The sequence below is a fragment of the Macaca fascicularis genome, chromosome 2, assembly GCF_037993035.2.
Source record: "Macaca fascicularis isolate 582-1 chromosome 2, T2T-MFA8v1.1".
Classification (NCBI taxonomy): Eukaryota; Metazoa; Chordata; class Mammalia; order Primates; family Cercopithecidae; genus Macaca; species Macaca fascicularis.
The window spans coordinates 42,999,016-43,025,992 of record NC_088376.1 but is presented as its reverse complement, the minus strand read 5'-3'; the positions used below and the strand labels follow the sequence as shown (position 1 = coordinate 43,025,992).

The following is a 26,977-nucleotide window of genomic DNA, read 5'->3' as shown; positions in this document are numbered from 1 at the left end:
TTTCCATTTAAAAAAAATACACCAACTGTATTTGAATGAAGTCACAGCCATCCAAGCCAACCACTGCAAATGATGTCACTTACCACGGCACAGCACTGTAAATTAGATAAATAGTAAGAATTTTTAAAGTTTGTAGATCATGTTGAACTTGGCTTAATAGGCCCTTTCTTCAAACCTCTGAAAGGATGGCTCATAAAGAAGTAATTAGTTTATATAGACTGTCAAGGTTCATGGGGGACAGCTGGCCTTTGATGCCTCATCTGTGATTACAGGCGGCTACAAGATAATAAAATCAAGCTCTGAACTCATGCCAAGGTATTCAGTGATCTCACTCTGGACACTGCCAAGCAGAATAAACTATAAATGGCTGGTTGCACTCTTGTTCTTTGGTTTGTGATCTCAAACAAGTTCACTGAGACATTTAGGACTTTCAGAGGCCCCAAATTCCCATTAAAGTAAAATCATTAACCTTAAAAATTCATGTCCATAATTAATATTTGTGGTGGGCTCCAATTCCAGGACTATTCAATATGGCTACTGTAGTAAGCCACAGAAATGGCTTCTGGAGGAGAAATTTGAACTGGTATTAACTTGTCTAAATGTGGTTATTAAACAGTCCAATTACTGGCAGTAGGAGCTGGTTCTCAATATCATTGATTTTGCTGTGATGATTGCCAGTTATATCTTTTTAAAAGATGATTTCCTCATTGTTTTCAAATTCACAGTTCATTCTTCTCTATGCTGCCATCTTATCTGAGCTGTCTTGGGTCCTTCATTCTTCTGCAGCTTTAGTGATGCTCCATGTACTCTTAACACAGTAAACCAAGAGGTGGTTTTCACTAGGCCTCTTGGTTTCCAAGGACAGAGCCATTCTTACCCATCTCCAAGAGATAGAGTGGATAAAAATGCAACAACAAAGATGATTTAGTGGAAATTCAGGATCAGTATGACACCAGGACCACTCAGGAACTGAGGCTATCGTTCCCTTCAGGGACCACACACTCCCTCCCCTCTGGGCACATCTGCTTCTCTCTGAGACCACCGTCCTCCCCTCACTCTGCTAACAGGCTACTCCTAACTGCAGTTTGAGCATGTTATGGAAGCTTCATCTCCAACAGTTGCCTCCTTCCCCACATGCCCCCCACCATCCCCATTTGCCCTGCACTCCCATCCTTTTAACTTCTCAGCATTCAAACGGGAAGCCAATTGCACTATTTGATCTTTTCAATCCAGCTAGCAAGTTAGGCTGCAGCTTGGCTCAGGTGCCCACCCTGAGTCCAATCACAGTTGGTCAGGTGGGCTGGGTCATGGGGCTTGGAATTTGACCACCAGGGCAGTAAGCAGGGAAAATACCATAATGTGTTTGCATCATTACTTGTCGATGAAGCATGCCATTGATTTAAAGTCTCTGATATCCCAGAATGTCTTTAAGCTTGTAGCTTGTTGGGTCTTAAAGTCTTTTTTTCTAACAGAAAAAAAGAAAAGTGGTTGGGGGTTTTGTTCTTTATTTTTTGTTTTTCCTGATTCATTGTATAAAGAGCCCTGACTTTGCAGTTCCAGGTTTGAACCACTGTCTTGCACTGAGGCTGGACAGAATCAGCCACTGATGTGAAGAAGAATGAAACTAAGAGTTTTCTTAGGGACTGAGCCCAGGATCCTGAACTTAGGAGGATTCTGCAGACTCTTACCAAGTCCACCGGACTTGGGATGTAGCAAAACCAAATGATGATGAAAGAGAAGAGTGGTCAACGGGGAGCAGTAGAGAACAATAAACAGGGGAGCCCCTTTTAAGGAGCAGAATCACTCTCAAAATGTGTCAGGGGGTACCTGGCAACATTTTTCCAGCAGGATATCAGAATTGCTATGGGCCACACCAGTGGTAGCTATGTGTCTCCCATTCTTCTCCTCTTGGAGTGGGAGTCTTATTGAGTTTTCCTTCCCCTGATATATATGTGTGAGAAGAAAATTTGTCATTTATCAGCCTCTGGATCAAGAGGAGTTGCATCTAGTTCTGATAAGGATCACAAAATATTGATCTTTAAGCCAGATGCCATGATTGGATACATTTTGGGGGTCCCCAGGATAGAGATGAGCATATTTTACATGAAATAAGGGTGTGAATAATTGTGACCTATGGTTGAGCTGTGATGGAATGATTGCATTGATAACCCTACCCCCCGCCCATGCCCTGTAGTAGTCCACTCCTGCACTGACTCTGGGCTTGGCTATGGGACTTGCTTTAGCCAGTGGGACAGTGATACGGTTGGCTCTGTGTCTCTACCGGAATCTCATCTCCAATTGTAATCCCCAAGTGTCAAGGAAGGGACCTAACAGGAGCTGACTGGCTCATGGGGGTGATTTCCCGCATGCTATTCTCATGATAGTGAGTTCTCATGAGATCTGGTGGTTTCATAAGGGGCTCTTCCTCCTTCACTCTCTCTTTCACCTGCCACCACATGTCTGCTTCCCCTTCTGCCATGATTGTAAGTTTCCTGAGGACTCCCCATCCAGGCAGAACTGTAAGTCAACTAAACCTCTTTCTTTATAAGTTACCCAGTCTCAGGGAAGCTCTTCACATAGCAGTGTGAAAATGGACTAATACAGACAGTAACAAACTTGTCATAAGTGGCTGCTTTCCAACGTGCTTTTACATTTCTGTACTTTAAGGAATGAGCTCAGGGTAGCCTCCTGGAAGAACACATGGAGAACAGTGTCATCCCAGTCAAAGTCACCGTACAGAACAGCCAGCCTATGGCCTACTCATTAACAGTTGGTGGAGACATAAATAAGCCCAGCTGAGATCAGTTGAGCCTGGCTCAGATGAGCGGAGCTGCCCAGTAAGCAGGTAGACTCAGAAGAAAGAAGAAATGGTTGTTGTTTGATGCTCCTAAGTTTTGGGGTGGTTGTTGCACAGCAATACTTGGAGACATCTGGGCTGAAATTACAACTTCACCATTACTACTGTGTTCTTGGCAAATTATATCATCTGACTTAACATTAGTCTCTCCTATAAAATCATAACAATGCCTATTTCAGAAGATTGTTGTGAAAATTAAATGATAAAGTGAAAATTAAATTATGATAAATTATGTAAAATAATGCCTGGTGTGTATAAACATTAGCTAATTTTCAGTGCCGTTGGGTACAAGTTGTTTTCTGTACAACGATGTATGGCCCAGGGGACAAGTAGGGGCAGAAATCCACTTCTTTCTCTACTCGCCAAGCCATGTGCTCCGGAGTGAGACAGTGTCCATCTGTAAGAAGGGGCACCTGTTTCTAATTTGCACAGTTAGTATATGGGCTGGCACCAGATCTGCTATTATTATTGATTTCATTATTCACTTTTCATCTTGTTTTAGTATAGTATTGTCATTAACTCAGAGTCCCAGAAAACTTGAAATTCCTGTGTCCAACTGTTTCTCTCAAGCTATGTCCTAGGGCCAGTGCCTCAAGTGTTCTAACCTGAAACTCCACATCTCCTGTTAGGGTGACCAACTCACTCTGGTTTACGAGGACCTTCCTGGTTTGGGCACTAGAAGTCACACATCCCAGGAAATCCTTCCTTTCCAAGCAAACCAGGATAGTCCATCTCCCTGGGTGTCCCCTTTCAACCTTAGTGAGAGAAAATGGCCCAAAAGTTTCCACTGATTGTCCCCTAAACATTAGTTTGGCCTAAAGCAGAACCTAGCAATAGCCTTCTTATTAAGAAAGTCCAACAGCTCTGGGTAAGGCTCACTGGTTTATGGGTATGATAGGCCTTGCTGACCCCATCCCTCACCTTCTACCATCAATCAGATCATGAAACCCATGGTCCCTGCTGTAGGTATGTACCTGTGACCTTTTACCCTCTTCTTCTTAGCTGACTGAAGCCTGCACCTGTCCTCCTTCCTCTGTACTCTGGCTCTTAGTCCCTCCTCCAGCTATCCCCTTGGGGCATCCTCTTCAGGTTTGCTCCATGGGCTTTGTGCCCTCAGAGCCTGCCTCTGACCACTCAGCACAGGAGGAGCTGTGTGTGCCCATCCTCACAGGTCCCCAGCTACTGCCAGTAAACTCCCTCCAACCAGGATGCTGTGGACAGAACTGGGGCATCAAGGTTGAGCACAGAATATGATGGAAAAGTACACAACAGAATCTTGTAGGTGAGAGGCAGTAGCCCAGATGGTGGATTCCAGATAGGTCTGAAGCTGATTTTCTGCAGGGAGGGTGATGAAGCCACATGACTGCTTGGGAAGCAGAGTGGGATGCCAGGGGACACCCTGCCTTCCAGTCCTCAGTAATGGCCCCAAACAAACCAGCTTGAAATGCAAAGGCACATCTACTGTGAGACTGACGTGGATGGCATCTCTGCCGTGAGGTCCGAGCTCAGAGAGCTGTGAGGCAAGACAGAGTGAAGAAGGCTGGGTACTGTGCTCATGATCCTGAAGGCGCTGGACAGGGAAGTGAGGTCCTGATGTGGTTATTCCACAATATCCCACGTGGTTCTCACTCACAGACCTCTTTCATAATTTTTGCTGCTTCCATAAACTGCCTAAATATTAGTTTACTTACAATTTGTTTTAATTTGGTGTTTTTAAAAACTCGAGTGCATTTATTCTAAAAGAGAATGACTAAAATGAAAAGCCAGCAATCCTTGCCTTGAATAGAGAATAACCTAAATAAAATACAACTGAATATTATTAAAATTCTAGTTTGATGTTTTTGCTTACTGAAGGCTTTGTGATAGGACTTGCTCCCTCTTTGTCAAAAAGAGAGACTAGCAATATTTGAGTGGTGTTGGAGATGTCTTGAACCTCCCAAGCTGCACCTTTCTCCCGGACATGATCAGAAAGAGAATTTAAAGGGCAATGACTCACTCAGCATGGGATTCAGCACTCTTTAATGCCATGTCCGGGTATCATGTAAATCTTGTACTTCCAATGAGATAAGTCCTACACACTGGAAAACTGGCAGAGGAGAAAGAAGGCAGGACTTGGAGTCTAAAAGTATGGAACTGAGTGGCAGGGCTGATCCATCCTGGCTAGGTAAGCTTGAACAGTTTTTGAAATTTCCCTAAGTCTCAATGTCCTCACTTGCAAAACAGAATCCTGATAGCTGACTTACCTGTTCCACAAGGTTGGTAAGGTTTGGACATAAGTGTGTGTGTGTATGTGTGTGTGTGTGTGTGTGTGTGTGTGTGTAATGAAAAGACACATGGTTTGCAAGAGTCTGAAACTATATCTTGCAACTAATAGATTACTCCATAGGGATGCATCATAGGTAGAATTTAAGAAAATTTATTCTCAACTAACTGATACTTATTTGTAGAATTCTGTACAATTTTCAAACTATTTTCCCTTACACATTATTTAACTGACTGTCCCACACCATTACACTACCCAGCAATCTAGGCAACATAGCTTGATAGTACAAATGGGTGATCAAGCCTTACAACAAACTCAAAATTTTCTCTTTCAAAAAAAATCACAGATTATAACTGCACTATTGTAATCAACCCAAATGAATCAAACACTTGTGGCTTACTGATAATAATACAAATTTCAATTACTCTGATTACTCTCATTATCATTGCTATGATTATCACAACTAAGATTTATTGGGTGTCTACTGGCTACCAGAGAGAGCTCTAGGCACTTTGCATTAGTATCTTACTTAATCTACATATTAACACCAGGCATGGGTACTATGATTACCCCCATTTTAAATATAAGGAAACTGTCCCTCAGAGTAGTTCAGTGACCTATCTGAGATCATACAGCTAGTAAGTGGCAGAGTCTATGTTAGTTTGGGCCAAAACCTGTGACCATTCACAACATCTACCTTGCCTGTTTGGGATGTGGCCATCCCAAGCATGTGGGAGAGGCTTTGCCAAGGGTCTATCCCAATCCCTGTGGGAGGGTCTTTGCCATCAGGCACCTATAGGGCCTGAGAGATGAACAAGACCCTGAGGCAGGTCCAAAGATAAGGAAGCAGATAGACTGGCAGGCCCTGAACAAAAAGACAAACAGAGTTAACCATGTATGAAAGAGGATTCCCAGCTGCAACCAGCACTGTAACCAGCTAATCAAAACCAGGCCAAATTACGTCCCAGGCAATTTTCTGGGCAGCCCTCAGAGAGTCACCCAGCCTGAGAAGTCAGCCAATTATGCCTGATCATTCTCTGCAGCCCTGTCCTTATAAAAGACAAGTCCTGACTGGCCCAATGTAGACAAATGAGCAGTTCTATCATCTCTGAAAGGCAATCTAATTCCCTTCAAATTTAAAAGTCTCTACAGTTTCCTAACAGGCCTCGGTGGGGCACAGGTAGAAATTAATAAGTTCATGGTGTGCCCAGCTTGCTTTCATTATCATTTTTTTCCATGCAGCGGGCAGAATTTTCATTATTACTCAAGGATTTTTTTTTCTGTATCTGATTCTAAGAAGGTCAAATCTACAGAGCTCAGACACTGGGTTGAGAATTGAGTCAAGTCTAGTAGACTTGACCGAAGTCTGAGGGAGGTTTCATTCACTAAGCATCAGCACTTTACTAATCAGGTGGGACAGAGATCAAAAGAAAATATCGTAGGGAAAGAGAACTCAGAGTAAGTGCTGAGAAGCCCTGGCTCTAGATTCAGCCCCAGGCTAGCCTGTTCTGGGATGTTGGGCAAGTTGCTTAGCCTCTCTGAGTTAGTTATCTCCCCTGCCAAACTGGCAGGGAGGAGGGTATGGAATAGGAAACTCAAATTTATTAAACTTCTGTATCTTGAATCATTGCAAGATGTGTCATAGACACTCTTTAAATTTCATCAAAACAACAAACAGCTCCAGAAAGCTTGTATTATTTCACAGATGATGACAGTAGGGCTACTACTAAATCCCACCATCAGAATGCACCTTATGAGGGCCAGGGACTGAGGGACTTGGGTGGTGTGAATGAAATTGCAAACTCATATAACTTTTCTGGAAAGCAATTTAACATGTTTCACAACCTTTAAAATGTTTGGCCAATTAACTAAAATTCTGGAAATCCATCCAAACAACAGAATCTGAAATGTGGACACATGTTATAATAAAAGAGAATTGGAAATAGGCAAAGTGCCAGTCAGAGAATGGTGAACTCCAGAACATCCATTAAGTAGGAAATCATGTAATCATTTTAAAAGTTGCAGAAAAATATGTAATAAATGGCAAATTTTCATTACTGTGAAAAAATAAGTTATAGTATTCAAAATGAGGTATAATAAGTTTTTTTTTGAGATAGGGTCTTGCTCTGGGGTGCAGTGGCACAACCTTGGCTCACTGCAGCCTCAGCTTCCTAGGCTCAGTTGATCCTCCTACCTGAGCCTCCTGAGTAGCTGGAACTACAGGTACGTGCCAACACACCCAGCTAATTATTAGTAATTATTATTATTTTGTAGAGACAAGATCTTACCATGTTTCCCAGGCTGGTATCAAACTCCTGGGCTCAAGCAATCCTCCCCTCCCCAGCCTCCCAAAGTGCTGGGACTATAAGCATGAGCACCCAGAGTGATCGCAATTTTTGAATGAAAAAAAAAAAAGCAGAAAAATGACAAGAAGGAAACAGACTAAAATGTTATACCTCATGCTTTTACTGTGTGTTTCACTGTATTTTCCATAGTTTCTACAATAAATACTTATATATCTCACTTGTTATTGTCATAATCAGGAGATATACCATAAAAGCTATGTTAAATCTTTGAATTTTGCAATTACTTACAAAATGCAATCATAATATTTAAATGAAAATCATGTGAGATCATGTATGATTCTAAATGATATATTGGCAGAATCTATATGTAAAACATTTTGCTTAAAAAAAAATTAAAGGGGAGACACGTAAGAGAAATAACAGCACAAATGGTATGGATGGAACTGTCTTCCCCAAAGCTTAGAGCCTATCTCCTGGGCTAAATGAGAAATAAAGACCACTGGGAAAGGGGTGGGAAAACTGTGGGGTGGGACACACAATACAAAAGCAGCTGATAAGGGAGGACTAAAAGCTTCAGTTGACTTCAAGGAGTGATGGAGTTGGCAGATATGAATTTTTCAATTTTATGAGAATGATAGGGATCTGAAATAAATCTTCGGTATTTTCTTTTTAAGATAAATGTTTTAAAATAAATGCCTGCAGCATGGATGGATGGCTAGTGCCTGTGTCCTGTCTTAGAGCTGATCATAAATAACAGTGAGAAAAATAGCTCCGGCCATTCTAAAAACCACCTTTATTTTTTACTCCTAAGAGCTTGGAGGATTATATTTTGATGCATTAAGCTAGACTCTTTTAAGGCAGCTGCAAATAATAGAAGTATAGAAGTTGTCTTCAAATGGAAATAACTACTCAGGGCTTGGCTTAGAAGGAAACTACAGTTTCAAGAAGTGCCTGAACAGTTGTGGGTGCATCTAACGGTCAGAATACAAATTCAAGTTTAAAGGCATTTGGTGGGTTTCTGACTTAAGGAAATCCTTTTGTGAGTCTTCAGATGAAACCTTTAATTCTTCTTCAGCCCTATAACCAACAAACTTTAATAACCTTTTGTAAATCCAAACTTTCAAATATCAGATTTGCTTGAGGTATTTTTTTTTTTCTATTGTAGTCTGTACATGAGAGAGCTTATAACTTTACTGTAGAACAGCTTATTCAATGACTTCGGTTTCCCTTTCACCATGAGATGAGAACAGGACATTAAAAGCAGACATACAATCAGACACATTGCTCATCTTTTATAGTGCCAGCCTCAGCACACTGCAATGACTTCATGTCATCTGATTACTTCCTGTTTGTCATTTATTTTCTCTGTCATATTTGAAAGAGGGGTCACATGTTCAGACGGAAAGGTGAACGAGAGGATCTTCTTAGTGGAAGGGCCTCTGCATATAGGCTGTGAGGAGAGGGGCTGAGGGCAGCGAGGGGCTCATGCTCAGTGGAGAAACGAAAGCCACTACTCAGCTCTGTATTTCAGACTTATCAAGATAAACCATAATCCTGCATTTTTATGCTAAATCTCCCAATTTCTAAATGTTGTTTCTCTTTATTTTTTGCTCTGTCACACAGGATAGAGTGCATTTTGTACATAGTTCACAGCAGCCATCTAAAATTCCTTGAGTCAAGTGATTCTCCTGCCTCAGCTTCCTGAGAAACTAGGACCAGGCAAGCACCACCATGCCCAGATAATTATCATTATTATTATTTTGTAGAGATGGGTTCTGATTATGTTGCCCAGGTTCATCTTGAACTTCTGGCCTCAAATGATTCTCCTGCCTCAGCCTCCCCAAGTGCTGGGGTTACAGGCATGAGCCACCACATCTGGCATCCATTTTTTTAAGTGCATAATAAACCAAACGTTTCCATGACCCAAACATTTTTACTAATATTTGTTTAAAAGTCTCATTTCCAGGGGGTGCTAATAATTGCTGACTAAGCCCAATAGCATTATTAGCTATGTCCAAGAAAGAGATGTGTTGGAGTCTTCCTAGACTGGCAAAGAAGGTTTAGGGAAGATACTTCATCTTTTGTGGTAAAGACTGCAAGGAGTTTATACTTCCAACTGGCATTTGATAAAACTGGGACTTCTGAGGGTGATTGGGAAATGTATGGAAATGCCTCAATTCTAAACATCATGGAAGTCACAGGTACCCTCGGTGGTTTTCATTCTACATAAAATAAAGCTTTCTTCTGAGAGTAGGGTATCTCCCTCACTCTTTGCAAGAATGCTTATGGGTTTATCTTCACATAATACTGAATTTCCCAATTTAATATAACTACCTTCTCACTCCGTACTTTATAATATTCCATAATGAAAGATGTCTTCACAGAGCTTATCTCTCAGAAGTGCAAAAGAACCCCGTTTTCTCTGCCCAAGTAGCTCATAATGTAGCAGGCAAACTGTCAGAAAAAAAACAGACTTCATCGTGGTGAAACCTCAGCCCGGCACCCATCTATCAGAAAGCAATCTTCTAGAAATCTTGAAAACCTTCATTAAATTTCCTGTCCTTCTCCTGACAGTTATAAAATGTTAACAATATTACTCATGATGCAGGCATCTTCAGAAATCCTTTGTCTAATCCCTCCTCCCACTGCCATGACCAGTCCCTTCTCTTTGCCAAAATCCATGGAAGCATGAGGCATAGCCGAGTTCCTCACTCAGTCCTCCTGGGGCCTACCATTTGGAGAGGGTCCAAGGAGGAAGCAGACGTAGCCTTGATGATAGTGAGAGGCTCTCTAGCCACAAGAGGGAAATATGGCACTGCCTTGGGATTCCTCCTCCAAAGACACACCCACTTGGAAGCTCAAGAACAAGACCCTGTGCCACTCTTAGCAGATATTTCCTGGTCTTTCTCTCTCCTTTCTCTTGCCCATTTACCAAGCAATAAGTCTCCATTTATCGATTATATGTGGATAGTGGGGACAACGGGTTATCTCTTTATGGGTAAAATTCCCCTAAGAACCTTACTAGCCCAACTTCTCCAACTCTGCAGGCCGCTTCAGCAATTTACCACTCGTTAGAAGAAGAAACAAGGGTCTTGCACTGGAGGCAACATGAAGGAAAAAACAAACAAAAACACAAGGAGAGCCAGAATCCATCCCAGAAATAAGAAGAGGCATACAGCTTTAACATCACAGGCTGATCTAGAGATGCACAGGGTGGTGACAATAGCTATAAAGCCATATTCTGGGCTTTGTGGAGGTTTCACAGCACATCTTCAAAGCGAGCCAGGCCCAGCCATACTAAGCCATAATCTCACCTGCAAAAGGAACCGGTGCATCTTTATCCAGGGCTACCAGTGGTGGATCCAAAATGACTGTGTCATTGTTCTCGGTTATGACTCCATGATATGAAGTCTCGATCCATGGCTTGTGCTTATTGACTAGAAAATAGGGGAAAGAAAAAACAAAAAGGATCATTATTTAAATAACAAACCCATACTAATGTATTATTAAGATTGTATATTTGCCCAATCATAGGCTGTCATCCAACAATCCCGTGAGAGACATGGAGCATGTTAATCCCATTTTAAACCCAGAAAAGCTTCAGAGAAGCGCAGGGAGAGGTTCGACACCTCACCCAAGGCACTCAGAAGGTGAGAGACAGCACTGACTATAAAACACTGTTTGTTTTGCCTCTAAGACCATGGGTTCTTCACCTCATCAAAGTCCCATTATTTGTATTTCTGGATACCCAGTACAGATAGATATTATTGAGAACTGATTGAAAGCTTTAATTCTGTAATGCTACCATCTATCAATAGATGTTTCAGAGTTAAAGTCCTTTATCAATCAATAAACTAGCAGTTACTACCATGTATGCTCAGGTTTCTGACCTCAACCAAATCTGATCCATCATTAGAAGTTACTGCATTTTATATACATGTATACACACACACATGTATAAATATCATTATATATGCAAAGATACATCAGATATTTGAATATTTTCTGATCATTTAAAAATTGTGTATCTCAGCGGTCTAAATTATCTAGCAACTTAAGATGTTCTTCAATAATTTCACTAGCTGAATTAAATATTAACCAATGAACAATTAATACACTGAAAATACATATCAACTATATTTTACGGGTTGAATTGTGTCCTCTACATTAAAAAAATACATTGATATCCTAACACTTAGAACCTCAGAATGTGAATGTATTGGGAGATAAAATCTTTACAGAGGTAATCAAGTTTTAAAATGTCATTAGGGTGGTTCCACATCCAATATGATTAGTGTACTTATATAAAGGGAAAATTGTGGCACAGATATATGCACACTGAGAAAATCTCATGTGAAAATAGAGTTGTGCAGCCCCAAGCCAAGGAACTATAGGAAGCTAGGAGACAATCCTGGAATGGAGCCTTTCCTAGAGCCTTCAGAGGGAACCTGGACCTGCCAACACCTTGATTTCATATTTCTGGCATCCGTAAATGTGAGACAATAAGTTTTTGTTCCCAGATACCCAGTGATACGGTTTGGCTCTGTGTCCCCATCCAAATCCCATCTTGAATTGTACTCCCATAATTCCCACATGCTGTGGGAGGGACCCAGTAGGAGGCAATTGAATCATGGGGGTGGTTTCCCCCATACTGTTCTCCTGGCTGTGAGTAAATCTCACGAGATCTGATGGTTTTCTCAGGGGTCTCTGCTTTTGTGGCTTCTTCACTCTCTCTTTGCCTGCTGCCATCCATGTAAGATGGGATGGTAAGAGGTCCAATTAAACCTCTTCCTTTTGTGAATTGCCCAGTCTGGGGTATGTCTTTATCAGCAGCATGAAAACAGACTAATACAGTAACTGGTACCAGTAGAGTGGGGCATTGCTGAAAAGATACCCCAAAATGTGGAAGTGACTTTGGAACTGGGTAACAGGCAGAGGATGGAACAGTTTGGAGGGCTCAGAAGAGAGGAAAATGTGGGAAAGTTTGAAACTTCCTAGAGACTTGTTGAATGGCTTTGCCCAAAATGCTAATAGCAACATGGGCAATGAGGTTCAGGCTGAGGTGGTCTTAGATGGAGATAAGGAACTTGTTGGGAACTGGAACAAAGTTGACTCTTGTTATATTTTAGCAGAGACTGGCAGCATTTTGACTCTGCCCTAGATACTTGTGGGATTGTGAACTTGAGAGAGATGATTTAGGCTATCTGGTGGAAGAAATTTCTAAGCAGCAAAGCATTTGAGAAGTGACTTGGGTGCTGTTAAAAGCACTCAGTTTTAAAAGGGAAACAGAACAGGTAAGTTCGAAACATTTGCAGCGTGACAATGTGATAGAAAAGAAAATCCCATTTTCTGAGGAGAAATTCCAGTCAATTGTAGAAATGTTTGTAAGGAAGGAGGAGCCCAATGTTAATCCCCAAGACAATGGGGAAAATGGCTCCCGGGCATGTTCAGAGGTCTTCATGGCAGCCCCTCCCATCACAGGCCCTGGGGCCTAAAAGAAAAAAATGTGGTTTCGTGGGCTGGGCCTCTGAGCTATGTGCAGCCTAGGGACTTGGTGCCCTGCATCCCAGCTGCTCCAGCCATGGCTAAAAGGGGCCAAAATAGAGCTCAGGCCATGGCTTCAGATGGTGCAAGCCCCAAGCCTTGGTGGCTTCCACGTGGTATTGATCCTGCAGTTGCACAGAAGTAAAGAATTGAGGTTTGGGAACCTCCACCTGAATTTCAGAACATGTACGGAAATGCCTGGATGCCCAGGCAGAAGTTTGCTGCAGGGGAGGGGCTCTCATGGAGAATCTCTGCTAGGGCACTGCGGAAGGGAAATGTGGGGTCGGAGCCCCCACACAGAGTCCCTACTGGGGCACTGCCTAGTGGAGTCGTGAGAAGAGAGCCACTGTCCTCCAGACCCCAGAATGCTAGATCCACTGACGCTTGCACCTGTGCCTGGAAAAGCTGCAGGTACTCAACACTAGCCCATGAAAGCAGCTGGGAGGGAGGCTATACCCTGCAAAGCAACAGGGGTGGAGCTTCCTGAGACCATGGGAACCTACCTCTTGCATTAGGGTGACCTGGATGTGAGACATGGAGTCAAAAGAGATCATTTTGGAGCTTTAAAATTTGACAGCCACACTGGATTTTGGACTTGAATGGCCCTGTAGCCCTTTTGTTTTGGCCAATGTCTCCCATTTAGAACGGCTGTATTTACCCAATGTCTGTATCCCCATTGTATCTAGGAAGTAACTAGCTTGCTTTTGATTTTACAAGCTCATAGGCAGAGGGGACTTGCCTTGTCTCAGATGACACTTTAGACTGTGAACTTTTGATTAACACTAAAATGAGTTAAGACTTTGGGGGACTACTGGGAAGACATGATTGTTTTTGAAATGTGAGGACATGAGATTTGGCAGGGGCTAGGGGCAGAATGATATGGTTTGGCTCTGTGTCCCCAGCCAAATCTCATCTTGAATTTTACTCCCACAATTCCCACGTGTTGTGGGAGGGACCCAGTGGGAGATAATTGAATCATGGGGGGCAGTTTCCCCCATACTGTTCTCAAGGTAGTGAATAAGTCTCACGAGATCTGAGAGTTTTATCAGGGGTTTCTGCTTTTGCATCTTCCTCATTCTCTTGACTGCTGCCATCCATGTAAGATGGGACTTGATCTTCCTCACCTGCCATTATTGTGAGGCTTCCCCAGCCAGGTGGAACTATAAGTTCAATTAAACCTCTTTCTTTTGTAAATTGCCCAGTCTTGAGTATGTCTTTATCAGTAGCAAGAAAATGGACTAATAGACACAGTTTGTGGTACTTTGTTACAGCAGCCCTAGCAAATGAATACAGTATACTTCTATCAGCAGGTACTAATGAAGGGTAGAGAACTGAAATAAGACTGTGCCAGGATTTGGTGTCATACTCCAATGTGAGAACCTCATCTGGTGAAAACTCAGTTCTTGCCAATTCTTCCCCTTGTATGTCTTTGTTTGATGGGTTCTAGCCCAACCCACTCCTATCTGAATGGCTTCAGGGGCCTCCTGACTGGTCTCTCCATTGGAAATCTTGCCCTACTCTAGTCTACTCTGCACACTGGTATCAAGAGTGATCTTTCTAAAACATTAATCTGATTACTCAACTGTAAGTTGCTTGGTTTCTCTTTTTTAGTCCCCTCTGCCCACCCCCAATACCCTCACAGAAGTCAGGATACAGAGTAGGTACATTAGAATCAAAATAACAGGTTAGAGAGGGGGTTCTAGAATAATCAAAATTGTTTCGATGCCAAACTTCACACCCTATGTCATAGTTTAAAAGGTGTGGTCACATATGCAATGCTTATCACAGCATCCTGTGAGGTAGGCATGATCATTATAAAGATGAATAAACTACCTCCACAAGGTGTAACTTTCCTAAGGCGATTATATGGTTAAAAATTAATAAGTAGGAAAATCAGAAACTCATACTTCGTGATATCTGAGAAGTGCACACACACATATTATAATATATATGTAATGTACATTATACAGTATATATTTTATATATTACATTACATATTTTTCAGTAGCCACAGCGAAGTGAGAGCTTATAGAATTGCGAGCAGCTCTGAGGCAGTGGCTCCTGTCCCCTTCCCACCTCATCGTCCTTCAAAAGGTCAGTTCAGAACTGTTCCAGGAGCAGTGGCAGACTCAACCAGGGCCACCATTTTGCTCCTTCTCACCCATTCCACAGCAATCACAAACTAACTGGAAAGCAGTCTAATGAGGCAGGGACATGTGCCTTGCTATTCTCAGGTCTTGGCCCCTGTAACTCATTTTTACAGATTGGACCATGCCCAGGGCAGAGAGAAGCTCTGGCCACTGCAGGTGTGAACTGGACAGTAGGCACATCCATTCTCACATTTTGGCATTCAGACTGATGCTTCATTATGGACCCTGGAAGAATTACAACCACCCGAGGCTGTCCCCACACTCCTTTGCTCTTTTATTAGCCATCAACACAAATGCAATGTAAATAATTTGCAGCTGTTGGGAGAAACAATTAAATCTTTTTTCCCCTTAATTAAACCTAGGGGCCTGTTCATTAGAACTGTGTACAGAGCATACGCCAGGAGCTCATCCAGTGTTTCAGATTCATTGTGCCTATCTAAATGGTCTAAATTAGATAGTCTCAGTGGCAGGCAATGAAATCTAAAGTTGCAATTCCTGGTTTTAGCCCTGACTTAACCACTTCTGGCTGGTCCTATGTGAATCCGGTGGCCTCTCTGAGTTTCAGTTCCCACGACTGTAAAATGCTGATGGTGATGCTACTTACAGTGTTGTTCTGTCATTCATACGTCCTGTGCTAGACACACAGCTGCTGCTTTTTCATTACTCAAACTCACCACCCTGCTTGCTGGGCAGTGACAATGTCAGAAGGAGAGGTGATTTACAGACCAACTTTAAAGTTGATGTTTTTCCCTCATTAGGAAATGGGCTGACTTCCTTCTATGCACAGGTTTGCCTTCCTTTACTCCTCTCTGTCACTACTTCAGTTAGTTGGGTACCTATCACATATTAGGCATTTGACATACATATATTCATTAATCCTCACAACATCCCCATTGGGTAATACTTTATTTCTCATTTTGCAGGTGAGTAACTGAGGCTTAGAGGGATTTAAATATTCTCATTTTGGAAAGTAAGAATGCTAAAATCCCCCAAATTTCTCCCTTCTCTCCCACATTCTAACTTCCCTTACATCAGAACTTTTGCTTTGTCAAGATTGATTCATAAACAAAATCGCTTTCTATCCTTTGTCTATAGATCAAGTCATCAGGGTTGCAAACTAATAACTTAATTTACATTAATTCGACTACAAAGATATCATTCATGACTGAGCCAAGTATGGTACAATAATTACTTCTTCTTCTTAGTGGTCAAATGATCATTTTGAGGACAACATTATTTGCATCCAGATAAACTGGATTCTTTATTTTTCACTCCATCAAATGGCTGAATCACATTCCATCATAGCTTGCATCACATTTGGAAGCAGCTTCCTTTGTATACTTTTGTTTCCTGAATTTAATGATTGCCTTTTTATATCTATTGAGTAATGAAACATAAAAATTCTTCTCTGAGCTCAATTATGTTATAGCTTTTAAATCATCCCATCTATTACTCATTCTTCATTTGTAAAACAAAGATACTTATTTCTCAGGAATGTTGTGAAAATTGCACGAAATGATGTAAGCAAACATAGTACCCAGGAACAGAGCAGACATTCAAATACTTAGAACTCCCCCTACCCCATCTTATGATCCTGGGTGGCTAAGGTGTACCCTTGTACTCTCAGAAATATTCAGCCCAGCTTCATCCATTCAATAAATATTAATGGAGTATCCAAAATGTACAGAAAACACACTAAGCACTGAGATAAAACGAGAAAAACATCCTTTAAAAAGCATCTGACAAAATCCAACATCTATCTATAATTAAAACTATTACCAAATGAGAAATAGAAGACAACTTTCTTAACCAGATAAAGAACTTTTACAAAAACCTATAGCTAATATCATACTTAATGGTGAAAGAATAAATGCTTTCCTTCCAAGAGCAGGAAGAATACAAGGACATCCACTCTCACCACTTCTATTCACATTGTACTGTAGGTTCTAACCAGTGCAATAAGGCAAGAAAATATATTAAATTGGAAATGAAAAAGTAAAATTGTCATTATTCACAGGGAACACAATCATCAATGTAAACATTCTACAGAATTAAAAAAATGCTATTAGAACTAATATGAGTTTAGGAAGGTCAGAAGATAGAAAGTCAATATTAAAAAAGCAATGGTATTTCTATGCAGAAACAAACAATTGGAAATTTCAATTAAAAAAATACTGTTACAATAGCATCAAAAACATGAAACACTTAGCAATAACTTTCAGAAAATATATGCAAAAGTTGGTACACCGAAAACCCTGATACTGCTGAAAGAATTTAAAGATCTGAAGAGATTTTAATGGAGAAATACACAGTGTTCATTATTTGGCAGACTCAATATACTTAAGATGTAAATTTTCCCCAAAATTGATATATAGATTTAATGTAACTCCAACCAAAATTACCAGCAGGATTTATGAAAGAATCAGCTAATTCTAAGATGTACATATAAATGAAAAAGACCTGACATAGCCAAAATAATTTTAGGAAAAAAGAACAAAGTTGAAGGACTTATACTACCTAATTTTGAAACTTACTGCAAACCTACCCTAATCAAGATAGTGTGGTATTAATATAAAGATAGACATATACATCCACAGAAAGAAGAAACAGTCCAGAAATAGACACATATATATGGTCAATTCATTTCTGACAAAGGTTCTAAGATAATTAAATGGGGAGGAGAATAGTTTTTTTATTAAATGCTGCTAGAAAAAAAATGAGGATCTATACACACACAAAAAAAAACCTCCAGTCCTACTGTGCTTCATAAACAAAAACTATCTCTACAGGAGTCATAGTTCTGAATGTAGAAGTCAAAATTATAAAACCTTTAAAATAAAGCATATGAGGCTGGGCGCGGTGGCTCACACCTGTAATCCCAGCACTTTGGGAGGCCGAGGCAGGCGGATCACAAAGTCAGGAGATCGAGACCATTCTGGCTAACACAGTGAGACCCTGTCTCTACTAAAAATACAAAAACCTAGCCAGGTGTGGTGGCAGGTGCCTGTAGTCCCAGCTTCTCGGGAGGCTGAGGCAGGAGAATGGCATGAACCTGGGAGGCAGAGCTTGCAGTGAGCAGAGATCGTGCCACTGCACTCCAGCCTGGGGAACAGAGAAAGACTCTGTCTCCATAAATAAATTAAATAAATAAATAAATAAATAAATAAAGGATATGAGAAAATCTTAGTATCCTTGAGTTAGATTAGAAGGAACCAAAAAAAAGCACGCCCCATAAACGATAAAACTGATAACATCAAACTTTATAAAAATGATACACTCTTACTTTCTTGAAAAACATTAAAAAAAAATTTGTTAGCCACAGACTAGGAGGAAATATTTGCAAACCATTTCATAAAGGTCTTGTATCCAAAATATATAAATAATTATTTCAATTAAATAAGACAAACAATTTGATTTTCAAAAAGCAAAAATTGAATATACCTGTCACCAAAATAAATATATAAACAGTAAATTAGAGCATAAAAATTTGTTAAACATCAACAGTCATTAGAGGCATGTAAATTAAAGCCACAATGGGATATCACCACACCACCACTTGAATGGCTAAAATAAAACTGACAATATCAAGTTATGATAAAAATGTAAAGTAATTGGAACTTTTAGACATTGTTGGTAAGAATGTAAGAATAATACAGTCACTTTGCAAAATAGTTTAGCAGTTTCTTATGAAATGACTCAGCAATTCTATTCCTAGGATTTACCCAGGAGGAATGAAAACATAAATTACACAAAAGACCTGTATAGAAATGATCACAGAATCTTTATTCAGAACACTTAGTGCCAAACTGGAACTAAAATGGCCATCAACTAGTGAATAGATAAACAAATTGCAGTATAGCCAGAGAATGGACACCCACTCAGCAATAAAAGAACAACTACTGATCCATATAACAAAACAGATGAATCACCAAAGCATTTCACTGGTGAAATGAAGTGAAAGAAGTCAGACAAAGAAGACTGCATGCTATTTGATGCCACTCATATGACATTTTAGAAAACACAAAACTATAGGGAAAGATAGCAACAGATCAGTAGTGGCTAGGGCTTGGGGTGGGGTGGGATTTGATTGTAAAGGGGAAAAAGGGAACGTTCTGAGAAGATGAAACCGTTCTGTATGTTGATTGTGGTGGTGGTTACACTTCTGCATGTGAGCGTTTGTCAAAACATATCCAACTTCACACTTAAAAAGGTGAATCTTATTCTGTGTAAATTATGCCTCAATACATGTGGGGCAAGAACAAAGTTCTAGTCCTCAAAGGACTCTCAGACTAAGGGGTAAACAGTATGGTAAGAGGTAGGTAAGAAGAGGAAGAGCAGAGTGCTATGGAAAAAGAGAAGTGCTGACTCAGTCAAGGTAACCAAGGATTACTTCCTGGAGAAAGTAAACTCTAAGTCATGAGCAACAGGAATTAAGCAGGCATAAAGGATGCGGAGGGCTCCAGGCAGAAGAATGTGGATGGGCAAAGGCCCAATGATAAAAGCATTTAATATATCTTGGGGGAAATGTAAATAGTTTGGTTTAGCTGTAGAACAAAGTTTGAGGGAACAAGGCCAGACACAGTGCTGGACTGAGATGGCATTCCCATTACCCAGTGCTTTTTGGCATGTACAGAAATTATCCAGGAGTTACTTCCAAACTCTGGCTTCATGGGATGCTGGGGAACCAGCTCCTTTCCAGAAAGAAGTAGTGGCTATTGATGCCTGTGGCTTGGCTGTTACTCCTTGTTTAATCTGTTCCATAGCCTGATGTTCCCTCCCTGAACAAAATGCTTTGTCTTTTTGTTCCAATAGAGTGAGGTTAGTGAGCTCATGCTTCGCTTCATTTGAATGTAACTTCAGAAGAACTAAGTTTTTATCAGTTCTTGACAAGATAATATCCCCGTTTTCTGCACATCCCATCTGGAGGCTGAGCTGTGTCATATCACGCCCCTTTAGGACTACTTCTTGCCCCTTTCTTATCTCTTTTCCATGATGTTTCAGCATGTGGAAAATGCCCGTGTCTTTGCACTCATGCAGAGGAAATACCAGTGTGATATTTCTGCTCCATTTACACAGAAATTAGGTCTTGCCACCCAATGTGCCTTTAACTAGAGCACAGATGTATTCCTCAGGAGAGCTCCTCAGCTCTCTTCTCTTTGCTTCCACTGCCAAAAAAAAAAGTGTATTAATGCTCCATGCAAGCAGCAGGGCCAAATGGCTGATGATTTACCTTTTGAATCTTTATGCTTTTACCTAAAGTTGACCTATCTGGCTACTTTCTGACCTTTCTGGCCACCCCTGGATCTTTAGAACTCCAATACTGCTCCCTGGGTAAAAGTAAACTATGAGTAAAAAACATGCTTTACTGATTGCAAAATGCTCTAACAAGGTTAACTATACTCTGGTAAATATATTATTCCAATTGTCAGGCTGGTCTTTTGCCTGCCATGCTCAACTTCCTCTCCTGACCTGATCTCCTAGTAGAACTGCTTAAACCAAGATAGATACTGGACCCTTGGGGAAACTGATGGGTGGAGTAGGCCAATTTATTAGACCTTGAAACTTTCATTTCACAGGCCAGAAACTAGAGCTCGTCTGGCAATGGGCACTTGAAATCTTGAGAGAGAAGGTAATAGGGAGTTGGGGCTAGCATTCATGCAATCAGCACTCAAAGTTTAGGGGGAGCTGAAAATCCATTTAAATCAGAGACAGCCATCTGCCAGGAGACACAAGGTTTGAGAGTAGATAGGCAGAGAGAAGAAATGGACCTCAGGTGGCTTTGGGCAACACGGAGGCACCCCTCCACTCCTGTTTTCTAGCCCATTCCCTGCTCACCTTTCACAGACTCATCAGCCTTCTATGGGGTGCCTGAGGTTACCAAGTGAAGCCTTTCAATAGTTCTTCTCCTCCAACTTTTAAAAGAAAAATTGTACTAGTTTGAGTATCTGTTCTTGTAATAAAATGATTCCTAACTACAATTATTATAATAGCATTTTGAAAAGTATTTTTATTCTTTGCTTCAGTCAGGCTGGGATAGGATCCCTGTCTAGGCAAATCTGATTCCACCCTTCCCCAGCTAGGATACTAAGCTAGGAAGCTGTCCTGCCCTCCACTAGGAGATTAGATGAGGCTACCCAAGGCCTAAGCTCTCTAGGTTACCCACGCCTTTGCCGTCATTGTGCTGTCTACCCCTGTGCCCACACTCCTTACTCCTGTCTATTCATCTTTCCAGGTTCAGCTCACTCCCCTCCCCCGGTTGCCCTTCTGTTCTCCCGTCACCCTGTAATGTCTGCTGTCATGCCACAGGTCTACTGTGTCACCACTGGATCTTTCCTTGTTCCTCTTTCCTGAAGAACCCTGAGGCCCCTTGACGGGGAGGCACCATTCTAATCACGACGATGTCTACAGTTCGTAACACAGTGCCCAGCATATAGTGAGTCACTGGTAAACGAAGTGAGCACACCTTTTACTTGCCAGCATCTCCAATACCTGAATCTATTAGCAGCACTTTGATTCCAATGAGTAGGTATTCCTGTATCATGCAAATAGAAAGGGCATGCCTCCCAAATCTTAGGGTGACATTTGCCATCACTTAATTAGAGACAACCTATATCACTTGCTAGCGGTACCAATTAGAGAGTTTTAAATACAAATCCCATGTGTGTGACTCACACATGAAAAATATCCACAGAAGATGAGATTACATTTCACTATTTTAATTGGGGTGAAAAAGTATTTGAAGGAAAGATGGCTGAGTCATTAATCCTTAAATGCTTGATAGGTGCTTTCAGTAGGGGCAGGACATTGCTTTCCTTCCTTCCTCACTTCTTTACTATTTTCTTTCCATCCATCCATCCACCCACCCATCTACCTAACCACTCATCTACCTATCCACCCATCTACCTAGCCATTTGTCCACTCACCATACCTATTTTCTTCTTTCCTTCCAACTATCATTTTCTACCCATAAATACTTATCTGTTTAGAGTGTGGACACTCTCAAAGACTAATTTCTCTAGCCTGGGAATAAACTATATGCCAATATCCCATTGGGTAGTGACATGTGAACCAGGAGCAAGGCTAGGAAAAATTGTGCACTGAGGTATCATGTGAGATTTATGAAACTGAAATTATAAGTTGTTTCTACACAAGTCATCCAGATCAAGCCAATTGGCCAAAGTTCACCCTAAGACAGACCCTGAGGCTAAATATAAAGGGTATTGCACTTAATGTCAAAGTGCTGCCGTTACATACCAACAGGATATCTTAGTTAAGTCTTTCAAACTTCCCAGGCCTCCACCCTCTTTTATAAAATGGAGGTAATACCAATTCTGCAAGGTTTCTGAGAGGAAGATAAAAGGAGACTCTGAGTTAGAGCTGACTCATTGGTGACTAGCACTTTATAGGTTGCCAGCAAAGGCTTTCAGTTCTGCACCTCAGTATCTACAGGCTGGGATCAGGACCCACACAGGACCCAGCATGTCTACAACCCAACTAATCCATTGGTGAGATGAAGGCCTAACAGAACCCTAGGCTGAACTCCCAAGGGCTGGAAAAATTAGACTAAGTCTATGAAGAAGATCAGGAGCCATGCAAAAAAAGATCATTTAGAATAAAAAGGGGCAAGGAAAAAAGGACTATGATTGTTTAATACTCACATTCACTTGCTAGAGCCAGCTCATTTTTTACACAAAATATTTTACCTACTGAACATTATTGGACTGAAGTGTGCATTAAATTGTTATATCTCTAATTCTCCAAGATTGTTATTACTTCAATATCTCATACTTCATTGCATTTTAAACATCTTTAACCCCTAAGACAGTCCTTAACTTACTTTGTAATTCATGCTAATAAATGTAATTGTCTAAAACTTTCTGTAATTGCCATTGATAAACCAGAATCATTAACATAGCTAAGCAGAAGCCACCACTCCTGAGGGCCTACTATGTGCCAGCCTACTATGTTCTCATTACATTCTTACAAGCACCCCTGCAGGATGGCAGAATTGGCTCAACTTCATGGATGAGGGAACATGTTCAGAGAGCTTAAGGAACTCATACAAGCAAGGCCATGGTCCCCGGACAGAAGAAGTGAAATTTCCTCCCTTGGATGGTCATCCTTCTCCCCATAAGAAGTCAGTGCAGTGGCACACATTCAGTTCCATCTCCTGTGGGTCAAAACTGTGGACCAAGTGCTTGGTAGGGTACAAGGAGACAATATAGCCAAGACTAAAGCGGACTGGGGAATGAACAGTCAGGGTTCACCAGAGAAACAGAACCAATAGTACGTCACAATCTCTCTAAATCTATATACCTCTACATCTCTCTCTGTGAGTATGTGTGTGTGTGTGTGTGTAGAGACAGAGAATTTTAAAGATTTGATTCATGCATTTGTGGGGGTTAGCAAATTTGAGAACTGTAGGGCAGGCCTGCAGGCTGAAAGCCCAGACAGAAGGTGATGCTGCAATCTTGAGGCAAATTTCTTCTTTTCCGGGAAACCACAGTTTTTGCTGTCAATGCTCTTCAACTGATTGGATGAGGCTCACCCATATTAGTGAGAGTAATGTCCTTTATGTAAAGTCAACTGATTGTAGATCTTCAGCACATCTACGAAATATCTTCACGGCAATATCTAGACTAGTGTTTGATTAAATAACGGGGTACTACAGCCCAGACAATTTGACATATCACAAACTAATCATCACACGCATTGAAGAAGTTTTTAGACTGTTGTATTTAAACTGAGTGAGAAAATTTGATGGGATAGTACAAATTTCTCTTAAGCTCAAAAAGAAATGCTATACTTTTGTTTCTCTACTGGCAAACTAATAAATAAAACCCTTGTGGCTTATGCTATCAACTTTGTTCCAGAAGGTAGCAAATGGGTGATACCTTTTTAGTGCGAATTTCATCTCATGCCTTAGATTCTAAGATGTCCAGAACGATGGATGACAATTATCTGGTTTACAGTACATTCACTGCAGAAAGCTTGCCTGCTTCTCCATGCTTCAGAAAGAAAGCACTGGCAGGCAAATTTCACTCCTTATTTATGTGAACTGTTATCTGCATTTCCCCAGCTCTGACTCTGAAAAGGTACAGAGTATAAGAGATAGAGGACAAGCAAAAAGGCCCTGCCCCCCGACCCCCTCAACTGGCCAAATACATAATTATAACAAAGTTGCAAGCCAAATACCCTAGGTCATCCCCATAATCAGATCTGATTGTCAGTCTATCAGAGAATATGGTTTTGTTTGCATCCACATGTCTGCACTCTTGCCTGCTCAGTTCAGCTCAGCTCAGGCACCACTGACAGGGACTCTGACACTCCTCTACTCTTCCACCCCTAGATACATAACCGATACTAAATTAAGTCCCTCTCCTTGTGTTCCCAGAGCTCCCTACTTATCTCTAGCACAGCAAGTACTATATTGGAATGTAAATATCATTTTGTGCCTTTCCTCTACCAAATGGTGGGGAAAGATGCTGTGTGTTTTATGTCTATATCCCTAACCCAGCAGGAAAGTTCTCAAAATATGGCCAGGAGCCCTTGGGGGGAATCTCTGAGACCCTTTCAGGGGTTCACAAGGTCAAAATTATGTTTATAAAAGTGCTAACATAGTATTTGCTTTCTTTGCTTTTATTCTCTCTAGAGCAGTTTTCCAGAGGTTATAAGCAGATATAAAAATCCAGCTGTCTCTTATTAAGCCAGACATTAAAGATATTGGCAAAAATATAAAACAATAAGACTCTTTCCACTGCTTTTTAAAATTCTTGTTAACAGTTACTTTAAACAAAAAGTATGTTATTTTGGTCAATATGTGATGAGTTTATTGTTAATCATAACTAAATTAATAAATATACATTTTTAAATTTTGTCAGTTTAAATTGCTAATGCAATAAATAGTAACAGGTATAACCTACAAAACCAAAGCTCTTTGGGTTTATTAATATTTAAGAATGCTAACTTGTTAAGAAACCAAAAGTTTAATATGTGGCTCATCAAAGGACTTGAAACACAGCACGTGCTGCTCAGGTAGGAAAGAGTGTCTGTTTCAGTGGAGGAAGAGAGTAGGGAGAGAAGAAAGGGACAGTAGGAGGGGAGAGAAAGAAAGGATAACCAAAGTCATCCAGACAAGACTTACATAATCATTTCTTAGATTTAACTCAGTTAGGGAAGGTTGATCAATGTAGTGACAAGATCAGTTCTTTTTCTGGTTCTGGTTGTGAAGGAAAAGTAACTTGTTGACTGGATCACTAGCACATCAGTTGCTGTGATTCTGTGTAGGTAATAGAGCCTCTGATTCTTTTGGAAAAAGGAAGGGGAACATCTTCTCTTGTATGAACTTGAGTGCACGCTGTCAGGAGAATAATTGTCTGAAATCACAGTCTTTATATCTTTTGCAACCTGGTTGGAGAAACTGCCATAAAAATAAACAAACTTCATAAATCATCTCTGTAAAAGGCATCAAAGGTTAAAAGCATTGTGATGAATTTCTGAAATAGATTTGGACTCTGAATTTTCAGAGTGTTTAGGAGGCAACTATTGTGTCTCAAAAGAGTAATCATGATCTTGGAGATTTTAAAGGGTAATTCCACTGTTGAAAGTGTCAGTGTCTCCTAGCAGTAAATAGAACAAGTATTTGCCAGCTGGAGAAGTCTCTCAATGCCTAAGGCATACTTCCCAAAATTGCTAACTGAGACCTTTGTTCTTACTCAGATTACTAGTAATCTGAGGCCTGGCACATGGTAGATGCTCTGTGTGTGTTAAATTGTGTGTTAAAAGATCACCAATGAATGAATAAGCTTTGACTGCTTGTGTTAATTATCTGAGCAAAGACTGACACACAGTGATTCCTCCTCAATTATAAATTATCTTAAACAAAGAAAGCAAATAGTATCTTAGTACTTTTATGAAAATAATTTTGATCTTGTGGATGGACCCTTGAAAGGGACTCAGGGACTCCCCACCAAGCATTCCTGGGTATATTTTGAAAGCTATTGTGGTAGGTTAGGGATATAGTCATAAAAGACTCAGCATCTTTCCCCACCATGTGGTAGAGATTGGGACCTACTTATTTCTGAACAACTTTTGGTTGACCAAGAGAATCTTGGTTTTCTCATACACCAGTACTTCTGGGGATAATCAGACAAGGCAGAAACAAGGAAAAGGAGAAAAAAATAGGATGAATATACACTGTAGATAAAAGAAATTGGGATTTTGATTTGCATTTCTCTGATGATTAGTGATGAGCATTTTTTCATATGATGGTTGGTTGGTTGTATATCTTCTTTTGAGAAGTGTCTGTTCATGTTCTTGGTCTATTTTTTAAGGGGGATGTTTTCTGCTTGTTAAATTATTAAGTTCCTTATAGACTCTGGATATTAGGCCTTTGTCAGATGCATAGTTTGAAAATATTTTCTTACATTCTGTAGGATATCTGCTTATTCTGTTGATTGTTTCTTTTGCTGTGCAGAAGCTCCTTAGTTAGGTCCCATCTGTCAATTTTTATTTTTATTGCAATTGCTTTTGGGAACTTAGCCAAAAATTCTTCACCAAGGCTAATGTCAAGAAGAATATTTCCTAGGTTTTCTTTTCTTTTTTTTTTTTTTTTTTTTTTGAGACGGAGTCTCACTCTGTCGCCCAGGCTGGAGTGCAGTGGTGCGATCTCTGCTCACTGCAAGCTCTGCCTCCCGGGTTCACACCATTCTCCTGCCTCAGCCTCCCGAGTAGCTGGGACTACAGGCGCCCACCACCACGCCCAGCTAATTTTTTGTATTTTTAGTAGAGACGGGGTTTCACCGTGTTAGCCAGGATGGTCTCGATTTCCTGACCTCGTGATCCACCCGCCTCGGCC

General features: G+C 40.8%; 1 protein-coding gene across 2 annotated transcripts in view; it reads right to left on the bottom strand.

The window, feature by feature from the left end:
* The window catches only part of CLSTN2 (calsyntenin 2), a 642,750-nt gene that overhangs the window by 394,441 nt on the left and 221,332 nt on the right, over positions 1-26,977 (bottom strand). For both annotated transcript variants that reach the window (XM_045386874.3, XM_005545930.5), the window contains exon 2: positions 10,741-10,863. In XM_045386874.3, the coding sequence (XP_045242809.3) occupies positions 10,741-10,863 (123 nt within the window). The remainder of the gene's footprint in view (positions 1-10,740; positions 10,864-26,977) is intronic.